Here is a 21,022-nt window from a genome sequence, read left to right on the forward strand (position 1 = left end):
AGCGCGGAGAACCAAATTCAATTTCCACAAAGGACAGGTGTTCCGGACCAGTGGCCGCAAGTGTTTAATTCCTCTCAGAAACCGAGCCACATCCGGATGAGAGGCTAGCGCAACCCCCTGCACTTTACCACGAAAACAGCCCAGCGGAGCCACCTGGACTCTCAGGAAATTAAAAGCTAAGCCCTTAGACAACCCCACCTGTAAAAATTCCAGAACCTCCGGAACTGAGGCCCTGGACGGTTGCACATCATGGTGCGAAGGTGGCAGACATCACGCATCACCTAGATAGGATTATAGACAGTGCTGGGGAGGAGCCAGCTGTCGTGGTACATGTGGGCACCAACGACATAGGAAAATGTGGGAGAGAGGTTCTGGAAGCCAAATTTAGGATTTTAGGTAGAAAGCTGAAATCCAGAACCTCCAGGATGGCATTCTCTGAAATGCTTCCTGTTCCACATGCAGGTCCCCAGAGGCAGGCAGAGCTCCAGAGTTTCAATACGTGGACGAGACGATGGTGCAGAGAAGAGGGATTCAGCTTTGTAAGGAACTGGGGAAACCTTTGGGGAAAGGGGAGACTTTTCCAAAAGGATGGGCTCCACCTTAACCAGAGTGGAACCAAGCTGCTGGCACTAACTTTCAAAAAGGAGATAGAGCCCCTTTTAAACTAGAACAAGGGGGAAAGCCGACAGTCACTCAGCAGTGCATGGTTCTGAGAAATGTATCTTTGAAGGATACTAATGAAACAGCAGAGTTAGGGCATCCCAACAGAGAGGTTCCATTAAAAGCAAACATAATCCATGTGCCTATATGTAAAAAATCACCGAAGCTAATGATTTCCGAATTATCCCTTACAACTGAAAAGCAGGTTGTTAATACAAACAAAAATACACACTTTGAAATGTCTGTATGCCAATGCCAGAAGTCTAAGAAGTAAGATGGGAGAGTTAGAGTTTATAGCAGCAAATGATGAGATTGACATAATTGGCATCACAGAGACTTGGTGGAAGGAGGATAACCAATGGGACAGTGCTATATCAGGGTACAAATTATATCTCAATGATAGGGAGGATCAACTTGTTGGGGGTGTGGCACTTTATGTCCAGGAGGGTATAGAGTCCAACAGGATCATACAAGAGAGTAAATGCTCAGTAGAATCTATATGGGTATAAATCCCATGTGTGTTGGGTAAGAGTATAGTGATAGGAGTATACTACCGTCCACCTGGACAAAATGGTCAGACAGATGATGAAATGCTAAGAGAAATCAGGGAAGCTAACCAATTTGGCAGTACAATAATAATGGGAGATTTCAATTACCCCAATATTGACTGGGTAAATGTAACATCAGGACTTGCTAGAGACATAAAGTTCCTGGATGTAATAAATGATTGCTTCATGGAGCAATTGGTTCAGGAACCAACAAGAGAGGGAGCTATTTTAGATTTAATTCTTAGTGGAACGCAGGATTTGGTGAGAGAGGTAACTGTGGTGGGGCCACTTGGCAACAGTGATCATAACATGATCAAATTTAAACTAATAACTGGAAGGGGGACAATAAGTAAATCTGCAGCTCTAACACTAAACTTTCAAAAGGGAATCTTTGATAAAATGAGGAAAATAGTTAAAAAAAACAAACCAAAAAACCACTGAAAGGTGCAGCTGCAAAGGTTAAAAGTGTTCAACAGGCATGGACATTGTTTAAAAATACAATCCTAGAGGCGCAGTCCATATGTATTCCACACAATAAAGGTGGAAGGAAGGCAAAATGATTACCGTCATTATTAAAAGGTGAGGTGAAGGAGGCTATTTTAGCCAAAAAAAACATAGAAATATAGAAATAGAGAATATCCTCAAGAAGATAAAACCATCCTCTCATCCATTAGACCATATTCCTTCAAACATACTGAGTATGATCACCAACACCATAGCTAAACCTATAGCAGACATCATTAACTGCTCCCTCACCCAAGGCCTAGTCCCTAACCAACTTAAGTTGGCCATGCTCAAACCGCTCCTCAAAAAATCCAACCTCCCTACTTCAGACCCATAGCAAACCTTCCTATGATTGCCAAAATCATGGAGAAAGTTGTTAACAGACAACTCACTGAATATCTAGATGAAAATAACATCCTCACCTCAAACCAATTCGGATTTCGTAAGACCATGAACACCGAATCGCTATTAACCTCATTATCAGACACTATTATCTTTAATCTAGAAAAAGGCCAACCTTGCCTCCTCACTCTCCTGGATCTCTCATCAGCGTTTGATACCGTAAACCACTCCTACCTCCTGCAACGCCTAATGGACATCGGCATTGCAGGAGCAGCTTTCAACTGGTTCAAATCGTTTTTGGAGAACAGATCATACAAGGTCAAGATAAATAACAAAGAGTCTCACACCATCGAATCCAAGAGGGGGGTACCACAAGGATCATCACTCTCTCCGACCCTCTTCAATATTTATCTTCTCCCACTCTGTCAACTACTCACCAACCTCAAGCTTAGACATTTCCTATACGCGGATGACATATAAATCCTCATCCCTATAGAAGACTCACTACTCAAAGCCATGTCACACTGGAATAAATGTCTGTCAGCTATCAACAACCTACTCACCAGTCTCAACCTGGTTTTAAACACAAACAAAACCGAAATCCTCATTATAGCACCGGAAAACTATGCCTCACCCACACCACCTAACGCTAGCCAACGTCAGGATACCTCCGCGCACTCCACCTCACAACAAGTAAAAGACCTGGGAATCATCATAGACAGCGGATTCAGCCTCAGCAAATTCGTTAATAACACAACAAAAGAATGTTTTTTTAAACTTCAAACCTTAAAGAAACTAAAGCCACTCCTCCTATTCAGAGATTTCCGCATGGTACTACAAGCTATCATACTCCCAAAACTGGACTACTGTAACGCTCTCCTCATAGGCTTACCAGCATGCACCACAAAACCACTTCAGATGGTCCTAAATGCTTCGGCAAGAATTCTCTCAAATGCCAAGAAAAGAGATCATATCACCCCTATCCTTCATCATCTCCACTGGCTTCCGATTAAATACAGGATCCAATTCAAGTCCCTGATGATGATACATAAGGCCTTATACAACATAGCTCCTCTCAACTTAACGTTTCAAATTCAGCTACATACATCCACGAAACCAACTAGAAGCGCGTATCAGAACAGACTAATCACCCAACCCGCGAAATCCTCTCTGAGGAAACGTGCACTATCTACAGCGGGCCCTTCGCTCTGGAACTCACTTCCTCCAGACCTTCGCCTGGAACCATGCCACGCTACATTTAAAAAGAAACTTAAGACTTGGTTATTCAAACAAGCATTCCCTTAGTTAGGAGCAGGAAGAATGACTTTACCATGTCTATTTGCACTTTCAAAGCCCCTAGCAAATAACTTACCAAGGATATAAAACTTTCGAATTGTACGTCCTTTTTACCATTTTTAGGATACTTTAAATAATCATATATACATATGTTCATGTTGACAAACATATTTATTTATTTATTTATTTATTTATTTAAAATTTTTATATACCGGCATTCATGTTGCAAACACATCATGCCGGTTTACATATAACAGGGGTGTACAGTGAACAATTCAATAACCTATTTGTGTAGAAGGAAGCAGTTACAAATAACAAGGTAATAGAACTGGGAGGAGAGAAGAAAAGGGAGAGAATAACATTAGGTATAGGTATTTACATTAGTAATAACATTTTTACATGTGGAAGTGGTAGAATCTGGCTGAATAGAATTAATCGGTGTCCGGTTAATATATATATATATATATATATATACATATCACCAGGCTATCTATTTATTAACTCGCATGTTTATGAGCTGCTTAGTAAGATACTCTAATTTGTCACTTACGTTTAACCTCTCAATTTAAATCGCTATATGAAGCATTAGTTTTCTGTTTTTCATGTTTAAGTATTTCATGTTTAGTATTTCATGTTTAAGTATTTGTTACTTAGTTTTTAACATGTTCAATGTAAACCGCTATATGAAGCGATAATTACCGTTCCTTGTAAACCGGGGTGATATGTATATTATACAGGAACCTCCGGTATATAAATCCTTTAAAATAAATAAATAAATAAATCCTTCAAAAATTGGAAGAAGGATCCATCTGAATTAAATAGGATAAAACATAAGCATTGCCAAGTTAAGTGTAAAACATTGATAAGACAGGCGAAGAGAGAATTTGAAATGAAGTTGGCCATAGAGGCAAAAACTCATTTTAAAAGGTTTTAATTATATATCCGAAGCAAGAAACCTGTGAGGGAGTCGGTTGGACCATTTGATGACCGAGGGGTTAAAGGGGCTCTTAGGGAAGATAAGGCCATTGCAGAAAGACTAAATGAATTCTTTGCTTCTGTGTTTACTAATGAAGGATGTTGGGGAGATACCAGTTCCTGAGATGGTTTTCAGGGGTGATGAGTCAGACGAACTGAACGAAATCACTGTGAACCTGGAAGATGTAGTAGGCCAAATTGACAAACTAAAGAGTGGCAAATCACCTGGACCGGATGGTATGCATCCTAGGGTACTGAAGGCACTCAAAAATGAAATCTCTGATCTGTTAAAATTTGTAACCTATCATTAAAATCATCCATTGTACCTGAAGACTGGAGGGTGGCCAATGTAACCCAAATATTTAAAAAAGGCACCAGGGGCAATCCGGGTAACTATAGACCAGTGAGCCTGACTTCAGTGCCGGGAAAAGTAATGGAAACTATTCTCAAGATCAAAATCGTAGAGCATTTAAAAAGATATGGTTTAATGGAACATAGTCAACATGGATTTACCCAAGGGAAGTCTTGCCTAACAAATCTGCTTCATTTTTTTGAAGGGATTAATAAACATGCGGATAAAGGTGAACCGGTAGATGTAGTGTATTTGGATTTTCAGAAGGCGTTTGACAAAGTCCCTCATGAGAGGCTTCTAAGAAAACTAAAAAGTCATGGGATAGGAGGTGATGTCCTTTCATGGATTACAAACTGGTTAAAAGACAGGAAACGGAGAGTAGGATTAAATGGTCAATTTTCTCAGTGGAAAAGGGTAAACAGTGGAGTGCCTCAGGGATCTGTACTTGGACCGGTGCTTTTCAATATATATATAAATGATCTGGAAAGGAATACGACGAGTGATGTTATCAAATTTGCGGATGATACAAAATTATTCACAGTAGTTAAATCACAAGCGGATTGTGATACATTACAGGAGGACCTTGCAAGACTGGAAGATTGGGCATCCAAATGGCAGATGAAATTTAATATGGACAAGTGCAAGGTGTTGCATATAGGGAAAAATAACCCTTGCTGTACTTACACGATGTTAGGTTCCATATTAGGAACTACCACCCAGGAAAAAGATCTAGGCATCATAGTGGATAATACTTTAAAATCGTCGGCTAAGTGTGCTGCAGCAGTCAAAAAAGCAAACAGAATGTTAGGAATTATTAGGAAGGGAATGGTTAATAAAACGGAAAATGTCATAATGCCTCTTTATCGCTCCATGGTGAAGACCGCACCTTGAATACTGTGTACAGTTCTGGTTGCCGCATCTCAAAAAAGATATAGTTACGATGGAGAAGGTACAGAGAAGGGCAACCAAAATGATAAAGGGGATGGAACAGCAACCCTATGAGGAAAGGCTGAAGAGGGTTAGGGCTGTTCAGCTTGGAGAAGAGACTGCTGAGGGGCGGATATGATAGAGGTCTTTAAGATCATGAGAGGTCTTGAACGAGTAATAATAGAATAATCGAATAATAGAAGGACTAGGGGGCATTCCATGAAGTTAGCAAGTAACACATTTAAGACTAATCAGAGAAAATTCTTTTTCACTCAACGCACAATAAAGCTCTGGAATTTGTTGCCAGAGGATGTGGTTAGTGCATTTAGTGTATCTGGGTTCAAAAAAGGTTTGGATAAGTTCTTGGAGGAGAAGCCCATTAACGGCTATTAATCAAGTTTACTTAGGGAATAGCCACTGCTATTAATTGCATCAGTAGCTTGGGATCTTCTTAGTGTTTGGGTAATTGCCAAGTTCTTGTGACCTGGTTTGGCCTCTGTTGGAAACAGGATGCTGGGCTTGATGGACCCTTGGTCTGACCCAGCATGGCAATTTCTTATGTTCTTATGGTGCAAACACCAGGACTCAAACATTCCCCAAACCGTAACTTACGCTCTGGAGGTAGAAGTTTTACAGGAGTGCAAGAGCGTGGCAATAACCGCAGGAGAGTAACCTTTCTTCTTCAACCTCTGCCTTTCAAAAGCCATGCCGCCATATAGAAGCGATCTACCTCTCCGAAACAAATGGGACCCTGATGAAGGAGATGCAGAGACGTTCGAAACCTCAGCGGTCCATCGACAGCCAGATTCAGGAGATCTGCAAACCACGAGCGCCGCAGCCACTCTGGAGCCACAAGAATCACCTTGCCTGGATGAATTTCGATTCAACGCAACACCTTTCCGATCAATGGCCACGGTGGAAAGATATACAACAGGACGTCCTTGGGCCAGGGAAGGACCAGAGCATCCACTCCCTCTGCTCCTGGTTCCCGTCGCCAGCTGAAGAAGCGAGGAGCCTTGGCATTTTGATACATGGCCATGAGGTCCATGGACGGTCTGGTTCAGCACTTGCACAGAAGATGAAAGGCGTTGTCTGAGAGTTCCCACTCCCCCGGATCCAACTGGTGAAGGCAGAGGAAGTCAGCTTGCACATTGTCTACCCCGGCGATGTGGGAAGCCGCAATCTTGTAGAGGTGTTTCTCCACCCAGGTAATGAACAGCCATGCTTCAGCTGCCACTGGATGACTGCAGGTTCCTCCCTGTCGATTGATGTAAGCCACCGTCGTCGCATTGTCGGACAATATCCTCACCGACAGACCCTCTACTATAAGGGTAGGAGGGCCTGTAGCGCCAACCGAACCGCTCTGGTCTCCAAACGATTGATTGACCAGGATGATTCTGTCTTTGTCCATTGGCCTTGTACTGCCGACCCTAGGCACACTGCTCCCCAGCTGGAGAGACTGGCATCAGTAGTTACCACTATCCATAAGGGAATCTCCAAATCCACTCCCCGATGCAGGTTGTCTGGAGAAAGGCACCAGAGAAGACTGGAGCGCACAGAGTCTGTCAGTGGCAAGCAAAGCTGAAACTGCTCGGAAAGCGGATTCCAGCGGGAGAGCAATGTGGATTGAAGAGGATGCATATGCGCAAATGCCCATGGGACCAGTTCAAGTGTGGAAGCCATCGACCCCAGAACCTGCAAATAATCCCAGGCCCTGGGCTGCAGCATGGATCTCTAGGATTTCACCTGAGCGACAAGTTTGGATAGTCTCTCTTTGGTAAGAAACACCTTGCCCAAGACTGTATCGAACCGGGTGCCCAAAAGTTCCAGAGACTGGGAAGGAACTAGATGACTCTTCTCGGAGTTGACCACCCAACCTAACGAGGTCAGCCTCTGTATTACCCTCTGGACTGCTGCTCTGCAAAGATCTTCCGACTTTGCTCGAATTAGCCAATCGTCCAGGTAGGGATGCACCAGTATGCCTTCCTTTCTCAGAGCCGCTGCCACTACCACCATCACCTTAGTGAATACCCTGGGTGCCATCGTCAGGCCGAATGGCAGGGCGCAAAATTGGAAATGTTGGCCGAGGATCGCGAACCGTAGATACTTCTGATGATCTGGATGGATGGGTATGTGCAAGTAAGCTTCCGTCAGGTCAAATGACGCCAGAAACTCTCCCCTGTGCATGGATGCTATCACGGAGTGCAGAGTTTCCATCAGAAAACGAGGCACCTTTAGCATCCGATTGACTCTTTTCAAGTCAAGAATGGGGCGAAAAGTGCCCTCATTTTTCGGCACTATGAAGTAGATGGAGTAATGCCCTCGCCTGAGCTCTCCTGTGGGAACTGACACAATGGCACCCCCTCTATTCTTGGAACCGAGGAGTGAACCGGCCTCGCTTCATTGTGTGGACTTGGGACCGTCATGAGCCTGGAGCGCTCCTTCCCTGGAGGGCCGCCGGCCCCGAAAGGACTGATTCCTTGAGTTTTGGCGACCTTGCCCTTGGCAAAAGGATGAACTGGCGGACTGCAAGGATCGAAAACGTCAATTCCCCCAAAATCTCGCCCACTGAGGAAAGGAGCCTCTCGTCCTGGGCCTGTCCTCTGGCAGCTTATGGACCTTGTTCTCCCCCAGTGACTTTATCATATCCTCCAATTGCTGTCCGAAAAGCAGTCTCCCCTTGAAGGGCAGAGAACCCAAGTGCGCTTTAGAGGAAACATCCGCCAACCAATTCCGCAGCCACAGAAGTCGGCGGGCTGTGACCGCCGAGACCATCGTCCGACTGGCCTGCTGCGCCTGAGCGCCCGAAAGAGTCACAGTCAAGTGCAAGTCCTGCACCCAGCGGAGACTGGCCCACTGTGCAAAACTGCTGCACATGGCAGCCCGGATTCCTAGAGCCGACACTTCAAATATTTTCTTGAGTTGCACTTCCATCTTGCGGTCCTGCAAGTCCTTCAAGGCCATGGCCTCTGTCACTGGAATGGTGGTCTTTTTCGTCACCGCTGACACGGCAGCATCCACCTTGAGGAGATCCAGGAGGGGAGGCAAAACCCAGGAGTCTGGGCTGATCCGGGTACATACAGGGAAATTTGGAGCTTTTTGTATGATTACTGAGTGAGTTGTCTTGTTTATTGTTATAAATATTAACCTTTCCCTTGGTCTCCTTTTTCATATTATGTGTGTGAAAGTTTTTGTTTGTCTGTTGGTCTTTTTCGGTGGAGGAGTGAGGAGGTGTGAGGAGGGGAGGATGAAGCGTGAGAGGCAGGAGAGAGGAGAGGAGAGGCATGAAGAGAGAAGGGGGAGGAGGAAGTAGAGGAGGAGGGAGGACGAAGGCAGGAGTGCTAGGGGAAGGAGTAGGGACAGGGCCAAGAGAAGAGACAGGTGGGAGGGAAGGGATTGGAGGAGGCAGGAGAGGGAAGGGGATAGGCAGGCAAGGACGGAGGGAGGAGGACGGCAGGCTAGGGATAGAGAGAGAGGACAGAGGGGAAAGGAGTTTGCAGGCCAGGGATGGGGGGGGGGGGGGGGGGGGGGGAAGCAAGGGGAGATGGGAGTGGGCATGAGAATGAAGAAAGGGAGGACACCTCTCTGGAAGGGGAAGTGGCACCCCATTCTAGTAACCAGGCAGCAGGACGCCCTCGGCTGAGGGCTCTCAAGTTCAGCATCGAGGACAATGAGATGATTATTATTGGTGTCCTAGAGCATTACCCCTTCCTTTTTGGAAAACGTGCATCCAGAACCTCCAAGGCATTGAAGGGTCAAATCTGGCCCAAATTCCTGGCCCATTGTGCAGGAAATATCCAGGTGGAGCTAATGAGGTAATCGGTCATTACTCGGCATAGACCCCTATCAACACTGGCATGCCAGACACAAATCTATCCGAGGCATTTATGGTATGTACTTTGTCTCAGGTACTGACATGGTCCCATCAAGGCCTCTGGTGGCACTAAATGCATGACTTGCAAGAGACCAACACAGAAAGTGCATAAGCCACCAGGGTAACCACATGAGACCTCTGGGAGCAGTAGGCCTATACATTCTGCACTGTGGCTGGTTTAACATATAAGCAGTTTATCATTTCCTGGGGTCCCAGCCGACTACACCTTTTTGAGCCAGGATGCTATACACTGAGCTGATGATTGACAGTCTTTCAACACACCTGCCTTGCTCAGTACAAAAAGTTACAGTGACAAACACCACATGAGAGACAGCCTATAGAACAGCTACTCCTCCAAGGGGGCCACAAGTTTGGTCTGTCATGTGGGCCAACAAGGGCCTCTTCTCTAAACCATCTGATTGTGCCTTCATCACCCTGGCCTCTGTCCTTTCTGCATGCAGCTCACCCGAGGAATCCGATGCCTATGTGCTTTAAGGGTGCCCACAGAAAGCATAAGGACTGTAATAGATAGTAGCTATCGCAACTAATGCATGTCAGCATTAAATACAGCAGCACAAGATGACTAGCCCTCAGCTGTACAGCCCAAGAGCCATGCAGCACTGTCACATCTTTTTATTTATAGCTTTTTTTATACCGTCAATCTGTAGATATAATCTTAAGTGTACGGGGTTACAACAATAAACCTAAAATAAATTACAATATAAAATCCTTAATTAATAAACATACTTTACATAAAATCCTTAATAAAATGAAAATAAAATTAAAGGAATTAAAAGTAAAGAGTCATAGTGTAATAGACAACTAAAATAAAATCTGAAAAATATACAATTGCAAACGTGCCTGGGCTGCAAAGGCTACCGGAGACTTCTCATGCTGGGCAAATAGCTTCAAACATATTTTAGCGATGGGTTCAATTAGGGGAAGCTTTGGTTAGGAGACAGTTGTGTGATATTACAGTCTTTCAAAACCATACTGTGATCTTGACAATTGGGACTTGACTTTATAATACAGATAAAAGTATGCCACCATCTGATTCCATGTCCTGCCTTCACCCAGTCCAAACCGCATCCTTGTCTAGGCTCCTTGAGAAGTTAACATTAGCAACATGACATCCCAACAGACAGGGCGCTCACCGCCTAGACATGATAGTTGACATGTAGCCTAGGTAGCTGGAGGCCGGTGCATGTGTGTATGGTTGCACCCAAATCCTCACAGATATGCTGGCTTGCAAACTCCTGTGAGCATCGTGGGAATGACACTATCCTTGACATGCACTTTAGGAAAGCCTGTTACTGCATGCCAGTTAGATGAGCACTCTGAGGTGTAGTGCTGGCAACAGTGTCTTTACAGGCCCTTGTGACTCAAGGCATCCCATGTACAGGTGCATATTGTCAAAGGACACGGATGTTCACTATAGAATGAGCCTGTTAAATGTCTGCTATGAGAATGATATATTTTAGAGTCAACCTGTAGATTGACACTGTGCTTTAATGTTTCTCAGCTACCTAGGCTTGACATGGTTTCTAGAGCTGGTGGCCTCCATTTTCCAGGCCCTGCTGGAGTCCCAGCATAGCTATCAGGACCGGCAAGAGGCATTAGGCAAACTAGATGGCCGCCTATGGTGCCAGAATTGGGCAAGGTGCCGCGAGAGCCGCAGTCGATATGAAGGCATTGCGCGGTGCCCGCACCATCCATCTCTCTCCGCGAGATCGCTGGAGACAAAGGATCATGTGGTAGGTTGACGTCACCGCCTAGGGTGGCTGAATATCCTTGCACCAGCGTTGATAGCTATGCCACTATGTCCACCACATGAGGTCTAGTACTGTCCAAAGCCTAGGCCCAGCCAGCCAAATGCAGCAAGCTAGGGCAAGGTATATACAGTATGTTGACAGGCCTACACGAACACTGTGTAGAGACCTGACTCTTTACAGTCACAATCATTCTGAAAACCTTTGGCCAGATGCATGTATTTGTTTTTCCCTTTACTTGGCATACACTTTTTCTAGTATAGTCATTTGCAGCATTGTCAAGATGAATTCTAACTAGGCCAACATGGTTTCTTCACACAGGGCGCCACACAGAGGAAGCTTGAGTAAAAGAAAGATTGTCAAGAGGAGAGCTGATGCAAATACTCTGCTCAGCTCTTTTACATGTAGGGGAAGGGGTAGTTGATTGCTAACAGGCAAAGTGGTGTTCTATCAGGCTTTGGTGGAGCTGGCTGCCACTCAGCATGGTGTCCTCGCTTTCTGCGGGTGGACATGGTGGATCTTGGGGTAAGTCCTGAAGAATCTCTATTGGTAGACTGACGTAGGGCGAGATTATAGAATATATAGCATAGCAGCACTATATTCGCTACTCTTGAGTTATGCATGCATTAAAGCTCAAATCTACTTTTGAGAACTCCAAAGGTGCGTTCAGTGACACAGCGAGTTGAACATAAGACCTCATATCTCATCTCAGCCAGCGTGTTAGGAATAGCAATGGGGATGAGAAGTCGGGTCCAGCAACCATATGCCGAATCTCCTGTGATAAACACAATGGCTGTATCATTCACCCACCCTTAGTTGGACATATGAATGGCAAGCCACAGCATGTTATAAGACAGCGTAAGGTTACGTCAATGTTAGCTGGGCTCTTCAAATATTGTTTTCCTACCCTAAGTCCAGGCCACTTTATTTGTTGACAGCATATGAACAGTATAGGACTTGTGTATTCTGTGTCAGCTCTTCCCGAATGGAAAACTGCATGTAGGGTTCCTCCCAACTGTGTGCCTGTCACTCATAAAGAAGCAAATTATACCACTTTGTAGCAGTCATCAAACTATGGAGCTGTACCTCACAGCTGCCACACATGTCCTAGCAGAAAAGCTTCAGGCCCCTGGGATGATAGTGCAAGTCCCAGACTGCTTGTTGTATGTCCTCCCCAGATATACATTGTTCTGACCTGACACAGTGAATATGCTAGTCCAAATAATGTGCATGCCGCAGCTTTTGTTTTACCTGTGCCATGGTCAAGACAAACCGTAGTTGAGATCCTCACCGATGACTAACCGGCCACACGGGATCTGGGAGAACTAAAGAATGTGAGTAAGCAAACATTTCTACTGCTGGAAGTTTGAGGCTTGGAAAGGACAAATGTTTTAAGTGAAGCCTTTGAAAGTGTATAGTGGCTGCCTACTCACAGAGTTTGGTGGCAGGTACATTGTGTGACCACACAACTTTAGTAGGCCTCTCCAGCATGTGGAGAGAGAGGCACACTCCTGCGCTCTGACAGCTACACCTTAACAGTACAAGCAGGTTATCAAGGCTGTTACCCCCCCCCCCCCCCCCATCCCCTGCAGGTTGATGGAAACACAAAGCCAGAGAGAAATTAGCAAAAGAAGTATGTGTCTTACCTGCAAGCCAACTATCACCATAGAGGCCGTCCTCAAAATCTTCAAAAAGGACCGATTGCCTAAATATAAAGGAATCGTGCGCAGATCCCAGTTTCCTGGCCATGTCGTCGAGGATGCACAGTCATGCGTCACAGATCACTTGCACGTTGCTGGAGTGGAAGAGTTTTCAGTTGCGGTAGATCTCCTTCCTGTTACGTGGTGGAATGATGGCTATATGAGTGCAGTTGATAGCTCCCACAACATTTGGAAGTTGTGCTATGGCATAAAAGGTTCTCTTGATAAAAATAAAAAATAAAAAAAAAAAAGGTTCTCTTGAAATTCAAAAGTGCTGCATGACCTGAGGGAATACCTATGTAGCGATCAAGGTGGTCACCTACAGCTGTAATAACCTGGCCCAGATAGCAGGAAAAAATGCTTTGGGACATTCCCTCAACTTACCTCTACTGTTGTTTGGAAGGAGCCAGATGCCAGGAAATGCAGGGTGGCCAATGGTTTGGTGAGGCCAGGTATAGCGTGAGACTGTTCTGTATCTGTATCCAGATCCCCTCTGATTTCATCATATAATTCCATGATAGCCCAAGAGGTAAGGCGATACCTGCTTACCACATAATCTTCTGGCATGCCCAGCAAAGAGGTTCATGAAGGGAGGATGTGCTCCCTGTATCTCCTGTGCCATGGCCGCCTGCACGGTAAATGCTATCGTGGCCCTAACATTCTCCCTGCGCGGCCAGTGGCTCACGTTCAGGTGGTGGGACTTCCTGAGGAGGGGTGGGATATTCCCTTTCCTGTTCTGGATGTTGTTTGTCGTTGTCTTCTTCCTCTTCTTCTGGTTGTCTGTTGTGATCCCCCTCAAGCATCCAGTATCCCCTCATAAGTACAGTTGCCACAAGTATATGGATCTAGGAAGGCAGGCCAGGTGGGACAGCAGTTTCTATTGGCCCAGGAAGGCCTGGTAGGTGTTTGCTGTAAGACCCAAAAATATCGCATGCGGTAATAACCGTGAACTGCAGTATTGGCTGAACGTGCGCGATAAAAACTTGTTTCTCCCATTCCACCAAAAAAATAGGTGTAGCTATTTCTGTCGTTAAATCATGTGTTACTGTGTGTTAATCGGCTGCTGAAAGCAGTAGAAGACCCTCTTTTGCGTTTACTCTTCAAACTCGCCTCCCACTTGCATTCTCAATTGTATATTTGCATATGCAATTGCATTGTGGTATTTATTGCATGTATTAGGCCATTATCGCATGTGTTAAGACCCTAGCACAAAATGATAAATGACCTGGTAAGTTTGTATCTGAGGCAGAGGAGGGTAAACTGACTTGCCCAAGATCACAAGAATCGGCAGCAGGATTTGAACCCTGGTTTCTTTGGTATTCAGCCCACTGCTCTAACCACTAGATTACATTCCTCTTCCCCATAAGGCACTACTCTCTCCCCTCCTATCCCCTTTTCCATCAAGCACCCCCTTCCACCCTTCTTCATCTTCCTCCTTCAGCATGGACCGATCCCCTCCATGTGACAAGAGGCATCCACTCTTGTTTTCTCCCACTCCACTCCCCACTATTCTCCACCTCTTCTCTCCAGCCACCTTCCCCATCAGGCATCCCTCCTCCCTGCCATCAGACACCCTTCCCCCTGCTTCTACCTTTTTCCCCCCTCTCCATCCCCCTTTTCTATCAGGTGCTTCTCTCACTTTCCCTCTCCACTCCTGCCATTTTCATCAGGTACTCCTCTTCCCCTCTCTACTCTCATCAGGCTCCACTCCACCCCTCTTTCCCCTCTCCATCTCCTCCCCAATCAAGACCTCTTTTCTCCTTTTCCCCACTCATTCTCCATCAGGCATCTCCTCTCTCCTCATCCCCTTAAACACCTTTCTTCCCCCTCCCCTCTTAAGGTTTGGACCATTATTTCCTCCCTTACTTTCCCCTTCTTGGTTTCAGTGGCAGTAATCAGTGTTGCTCTCTGCACCTCCTTCAGAACCATTCAATGATCTTTGGTTTGAACAGTGGGGCTGTGTACCTACAGAGTCTCATGTGACTCAAGCAGAAAATCATTGGACTGTGTGGGAGGGATCGAACAGTGTCAGCGTTGGAGAAGCTGCATGGAGACTCACGGTGGGGGGGGGGGGGCATTTAGCTGCAGAACTCTGAGCCTAGCAATACTGCTTCTTCCGCCTCCTGTTCCGCCAGCCGTATGCTTGTTGCAGATGCTTCCTCTTGCTTTTGGGCATGCGACTGGAACGCTGATGTGCCTTCTCTTTTGGCCCTATCTGGTTTGGGAATTGGGTAAGTCATACTGCAAGGCCTACCTGTGTCTTCACCTCTGGCTTCCATGGTGCCTGGCTCTGCATCTCTGTGGCTTGCATGCTCCTCTCCATCATCAGGGAATTACGTGATTTTGCATGATTATGTGCATGCTTATTAATTACATACGTAATTGCATATTTCTGTAGTGTGTTTTTCCTTTATTCTTCCAGGTCAATAAGAACCAAGGCTGGAAACCAGCACTATGAGCTTTCTTTCGCCACTAACCATCTAGGGTATTTTATCCTAGTTTATATGGCTCTGCTTCCCTTTAAACCAGCCATCGTGAAGACAGTCCTCAGACAGTGGTCATGTTATCGTGGAATGTATAATCATGGTTACTCAGTGGACATTAGTTGTCGCAATGGAATGATTGCCAAGGCTATCCTCCCCTCTAGGCCCTATGAACACTGCCTCTGCTGCATCCCTACCCTTGGCTATCCTGGAGAACAGAGTCCTGCGGGAATTGAGGAAAGCTTCCTTTGCATGGTAGCACATAACACTGCCCCAGAGCCACTGGGCCAGCCATATCTAGGAACTTTTGATGTTGAGTCATTCTGAGATTTTCATCGATTAGCAGGGGGGAGGGGGTGGAAGCAGACAGTTTGCGCACAAACTTTCTTCTCTCTCATACACAATCAATGTTCACTCTCAAACTTTCATGTAACACGTCCACACCCACTCTCACTCACATGCTCATTCTCTCACATATGCCCAGTTGTACTCTCACATATACACAGACTCATGCCCACTCATTTTCTCTCCTGCCTTAAACCCACCAACTTCAGCAGCTTTCTTCTTTGGTCCCGCAATAAGGCAACAATTACTCCTTTCACTGCCTTTGCATCTTCCACCAGCCCAGGCTGACGAGGCTCTTCCCGCCCATCTGTGTGGCCGCTGCTTCGCCTCTTGCCTGTATGAGCCCAAATTATTTCCTTTTCCAGGGCCTGCACAGGCATTTTTCTGCTGCACCTGTATTTTCTGGTGTTGGCCTGGAGACCTGGCAATGCCTTCAAAATTCTGGAGTCTCTGGGACAAATCTGGAGAGTTCCCAGATATGAGCCAACAAACTTTCTCTCTTGCTAGCTAGTAAGGTTTATGATTATTTCTCTGTGGACAAGCATAAAAAAACCAGCCACAGTCTTCCTCTCCTAGAAGTAACACGTCATCACCTCCCATACCGCAGCCAGAAGAGCTGCTTCTGGCCAACAAAAAAAGCACCTAATCAGACCTTGCTTATTAGCCCAGCCCTTTATGCTTTTTCCTAACGAACAATTCCTTTGTTTCCACAAATACCTATGTCTTTGCTGTACTTATCTCTAACAGAAGCAACATTTTTCTGCTACTGTAGCACAAAGCTTTCCTCTTTGTATTATGCGAAGCGCACCACTCCATTCAGATACTACCTCTGAGCTACTGCTCAGGTCTGGGTCTGTTTACACTAATGGGCCTAGTGGCAGTAGTTTGAGGGATAAAAGCAACAAACAGTAAGGGCAAAGGCATGGAGACAGAGGGGGGTTTAAAAGGAGACCTGTGTAAAATGAGGGAGAGGATGCAATGAGAATTGAAGGCTAAAATGAGAGAAGCAGAGGACCACGGTGCCTTGAAGGACAGAAGAAAAAACTTAAATTTAGTGCAGAAGTGGAAGTGAAGATAAGAGTATAGATTTGAGCAGGAGCTAATCAGATGCAGATATTTTTGGGAATGAAAAAACCCTTGCTGCTTTCTTTAAGGGTTGCACAGAGCAATGAAGGAGTTGGGAGGCCAAAGAAGCCATTTATAATTGTCAAGGCAAGAGATGATCAGGACATGGATTTGAATTTTAGTTGTAGTAGAATAGAACAATAATTTCTCAGCAAGTGAAAACAGGACTCTCTAAAGCGATCAGTTCGCAACATTGTACGTTGATATTTTAAGGTTCTCAAGCTTCACATGCTCACAGTTTCTGGGCAAGAGGAAGCAAGCTTATATTTCTCTAGCAGTGAGACCACATGACTTGTTAGAGCAGCTTGAGGACAACTACCAGCTTTTTCAATCACAATTGGTTATTGAGATTTCTTAACTTGATCAAGGAGGTGAAAAAGAATCATAGAGGAAAGAACATACAGAGTGCTCTGCAAATAGCCTTTGGCTTAAAAAAAAAGGAAGCTCCCAAAAAGAGCCATATTTAAGAAAGAATGACATTCTTCTTCTTAAAGCATGCTTGACTCATCTGCTCCTCACTGGTGGTTTTTATGTAAACCTTCAAAAGGGTATTGCTGGGCCAGTTCTGGCTCCCGAATTGTTCCCTTTCATTTAAGGTATAATAAATGAGTGCCCAAAAGGGAAGCCAGCATGGACCTTTTCCATAGCAAGCACCAACTAGGAGTAGGTTGCCTAGTTACCACCACAAAAAAACAAGAAATATATTTCTCTGTCGTGGAAATTGTGCCAAAGGTTGTTAATACTTTTTTTTTTCCAGATCGTACTTGCAAAGTATGGAATCTTGTAACAGGACAAGAAATCATGTCTCTGGGTGGCCATCCCAACAATGTGGTATCCGTAAAGTACTGCAACTATACTAGCCTGGTCTTTACTGTGTCGACATCTTATATTAAGGTGTGGGATATCAGAGATTCTGCCAAGTGTCTTCGAACTTTAACGTAAGTGATTTTCATATTAAGAAGGAGCAAAAGCTCAGCTATTTTCAGTTGCAAACAAAATTGTATTCAGTCAGTTAAAGCAGGATGTATGGCATGCAATACAAAGTATTTAAATTAGAAACCTTAAAATGTTTATTAAAATATAAAGTGCCCTGTAACATTTCAGGTAGCATCTTTCCAGCTGTATATTTTGCAAAACACTCCCCCCCCCCCCCCCCCCAAACTTAAGAAATTTCATGCTGTTTTAGATCAAGGTCCATCAAGCCCATCATCTTGTCTCAACAGTGGCCAGTCTGGGTTAAAAAATACTTGGAAGATCCCAAAAAGTAGATCTATTTCTTATTGCTCACACCCAGGTTAGCAGTGTCTTGCTCCTGTTTACCTGGCTGCTAATGTTTTATGCATTTTTCATCCCAGAGCTTGTTCAAATATCCTTTAAACCCTGCTAAACTAGTCACCTTGATCATGTCCTCTGGAAGCAGATTCTATAGCTTGTTTCGTGAATGAAAAAGTACTTTATACAGTTTGCTTTAAATTTGCTGGTTGTTAGTTTCTTCGAGTGTCCCCTTGTTTTAGTATTATTTGAAATAGTAAATAAAATGCTTTATTTACTGGTTCCACCCCACTCATGATTTTATAAACTGTCATGACCCCTCTCAGCCATCTTTCTTCCAAGCTGAAGAGCCCTAACATATATAGCCTCTCATTGTAGGAAAACCATTCCACCTCTTTTATCGTTTTAACCCGGGTAGCCACAACCAGCTTGTCACGAGGAGGGGTGGCAACTGTAGCACACACACTGACAGTCCACACAGCAAAGAGACTGACTATGTACTGGTGTAAAATTGGCTGCAGCTTTAATGCATGTAAAAGATGTACAGTAAAGACCTAAGTAGCCAAGCTATAACAGAGGTATCCTACAAAGTGCTCTTGTGGCAAGCAGTGCATTGCCTCAGGACCCAGGCCAACTACAGGCAAGTAAAGCCCTGTCCCTCTGAGATGTGTTCCTCGTGGGTATTTCCACACAAGCAAAGTGACTGTCCAAATGACGGGGGAATCCGGTCTGCCGCCTTACTAGGGTTAATCGGCCCTAATAGTAGACGGCTCCCAGCAGATCATAAAGTGGCATAACAAACATACAATTCACTGCCTCTGCTTGGAAAACCGTGCCCCCCCCCCCCAGCTCAGGTAACCCCGCCCCAGCTGCTACGTGAAAACAGTAGAATTCCAATATAAGGCAACTCACAATAAAATCTAACTATCCAGTTGTGAAAGGCTTTAGGCCTGGGAGGGTGAGTGGGATGCAGTGATAGCAACAGCCGATCTGTACGATGGCAAGGTTATCACATCAGAATATCATCCTTCGGTTAGACATCCACTGGCCCCATATGTGGATTGCTACCACCACCGGGAACAACTCAAGGAAGGTGATATTAGATGTTATTCCTGACCGTGTCCAGCTGTCCAGCCATGTCTTGGAACACCAGGAACCCTGCCAATATAGGCCAAACCCCACACCACCTGAGGCATCTGAAAAAAGTTCTGTCAGAGCTAGACACTGGGTGGGGTGGGGGGGCAGCCACACCATACCACAGAACCATTGAAATTGGCAAGAATAGCTCCCAAATCCCCAGGTTCTCGCGTAGCACGTTTGACCCTAAGCCAATGGTGCCTTTTCCTGCGCAAAAACACTCACTCTATAGGAATAACCCTGCATGCAAACACCAGGCTCCTGATGAGGGATTGCGCAAATGCAAGGGTCACCTAGTGAGACTGGCGAGTGGGACTGGGATTGCGCAAATGGAAGGGTCACCTAGTGAGACTGGCGAGAGCTGCGAATCAGTGCTGACAGCTTCCCAGATCTTGTCGGCCAGGAATCTGGATACCATTTTGGTGAAGTCCAACTCAATGCTGAGGAATGTAAGGACCCTGGTTGGAGGTGTCTAGGTAATGCACCAGGACAGCTCCCAGTGCAGAAAGGTGCTGAAGGCCTCAAAGTAAGCACTTGAAATAGTGCATGCCAATGAGGTACTCCTTCATGTGGCATGAAGTCATTGACTGCCCGACCCGCCGGGAAAGAGAGGTTCTTAAGCGTTCATATAGGTCAGTCCAAACGAGTGGGTTATGCACCTCTGCTAGCAGATGGAGACGAAGCAAAATTTGATGTCACTGCTATATAGTCCCATCCTGACATCAGCCCGCCATTATTCTCAGTCTCCTGCAGATGGTGGACATGTATTTCCCTTCGGGGTGATTGCCTGTGAGTAAAAGAAAAAAACAAAGAAGAAAGGAAGATAGAAGTTGTAAAGGAGATGTCTATGTAGCACTGCTTGCCTCCTGAGGAGATACCATGTAGTCCCTCTCTTAGTAGAGTGCCTCAGTCCGGTAAGCTTGATTGGCATGGACCTAAATTCTAATTAGCACTTTCAGGACGAGATGACTTGGCCGGGAAAGAGAGGTTCTTAAGCGTTCATATAGGTCAGTCCAAACGAGTGGGTTATGCACCTCTGCTAGCAGATGGAGACGAAGCAAAATTTGATGTCACTGCTATATAGTCCCATCCTGACATCAGCCCGCCATTATTCTCAGTCTCCTGCAGATGGTGGACATGTATTTCCCTTCGGGGTGATTGCCTGTGAGTAAAAGAAAAAAACAAAGAAGAAAGGAAGATAGAAGTTGTAAAGGAGATGTCTATGTAGCACTGCTTGCCTCCTGAGGAGATACCATGTAGTCCCTCTCTTAGTAGAGTGCCTCAGTCCGGTAAGCTTGATTGGCATGGACCTAAATTCTAATTAGCACTTTCAGGACGAGATGACTTGGCAGTGAAGGCTTTAGCCCCCCCCCCCTCCCCCCCTCTCTGCAGCTGGGATCTGTTTCCTCGGCATTTGGCTGTCCTCACGACTCTGGGAAGTTATGTGAAGTGAGGACAGAGTGCAGGCACAGTGGGTTGAGCAGCCGTTTGGCTAGGCCCCACTTTCAGGCTTCCCCCATTTTGGGGGCATGGTAGGCCGTAGGGTACTTTTGTGCACTTTTTTGCTTCAGACCATTGGTGCACGTTTCCATGTCAGGGTGGGTGCCCATTCTTGTTTGTGTGTGCAGTTGGGCATTCTTTCTTCTGCATGCACATCTTGTGTGCCCAGTTTAGGCATTGCTCCTGGGAGTTCAGTTTGGGCGTGGGCTTGTA

At 45.4% G+C, this 21,022-nt stretch overlaps 1 protein-coding gene across 1 annotated transcript in view; it reads left to right on the plus strand.

The window, feature by feature from the left end:
• The window catches only part of KIF21A (kinesin family member 21A), a 443,437-nt gene that overhangs the window by 377,284 nt on the left and 45,131 nt on the right, over positions 1 to 21,022 (plus strand). Inside the window, 1 exon segment of the mRNA XM_029617139.1 lies at positions 17,658 to 17,838. Within this exon segment, the coding sequence (XP_029472999.1) occupies positions 17,658 to 17,838 (181 nt within the window).

This window comes from Rhinatrema bivittatum, chromosome 9 (genome assembly GCF_901001135.1).
Source record: "Rhinatrema bivittatum chromosome 9, aRhiBiv1.1, whole genome shotgun sequence".
Lineage (NCBI taxonomy): Eukaryota > Metazoa > Chordata > Amphibia > Gymnophiona > Rhinatrematidae > Rhinatrema > Rhinatrema bivittatum.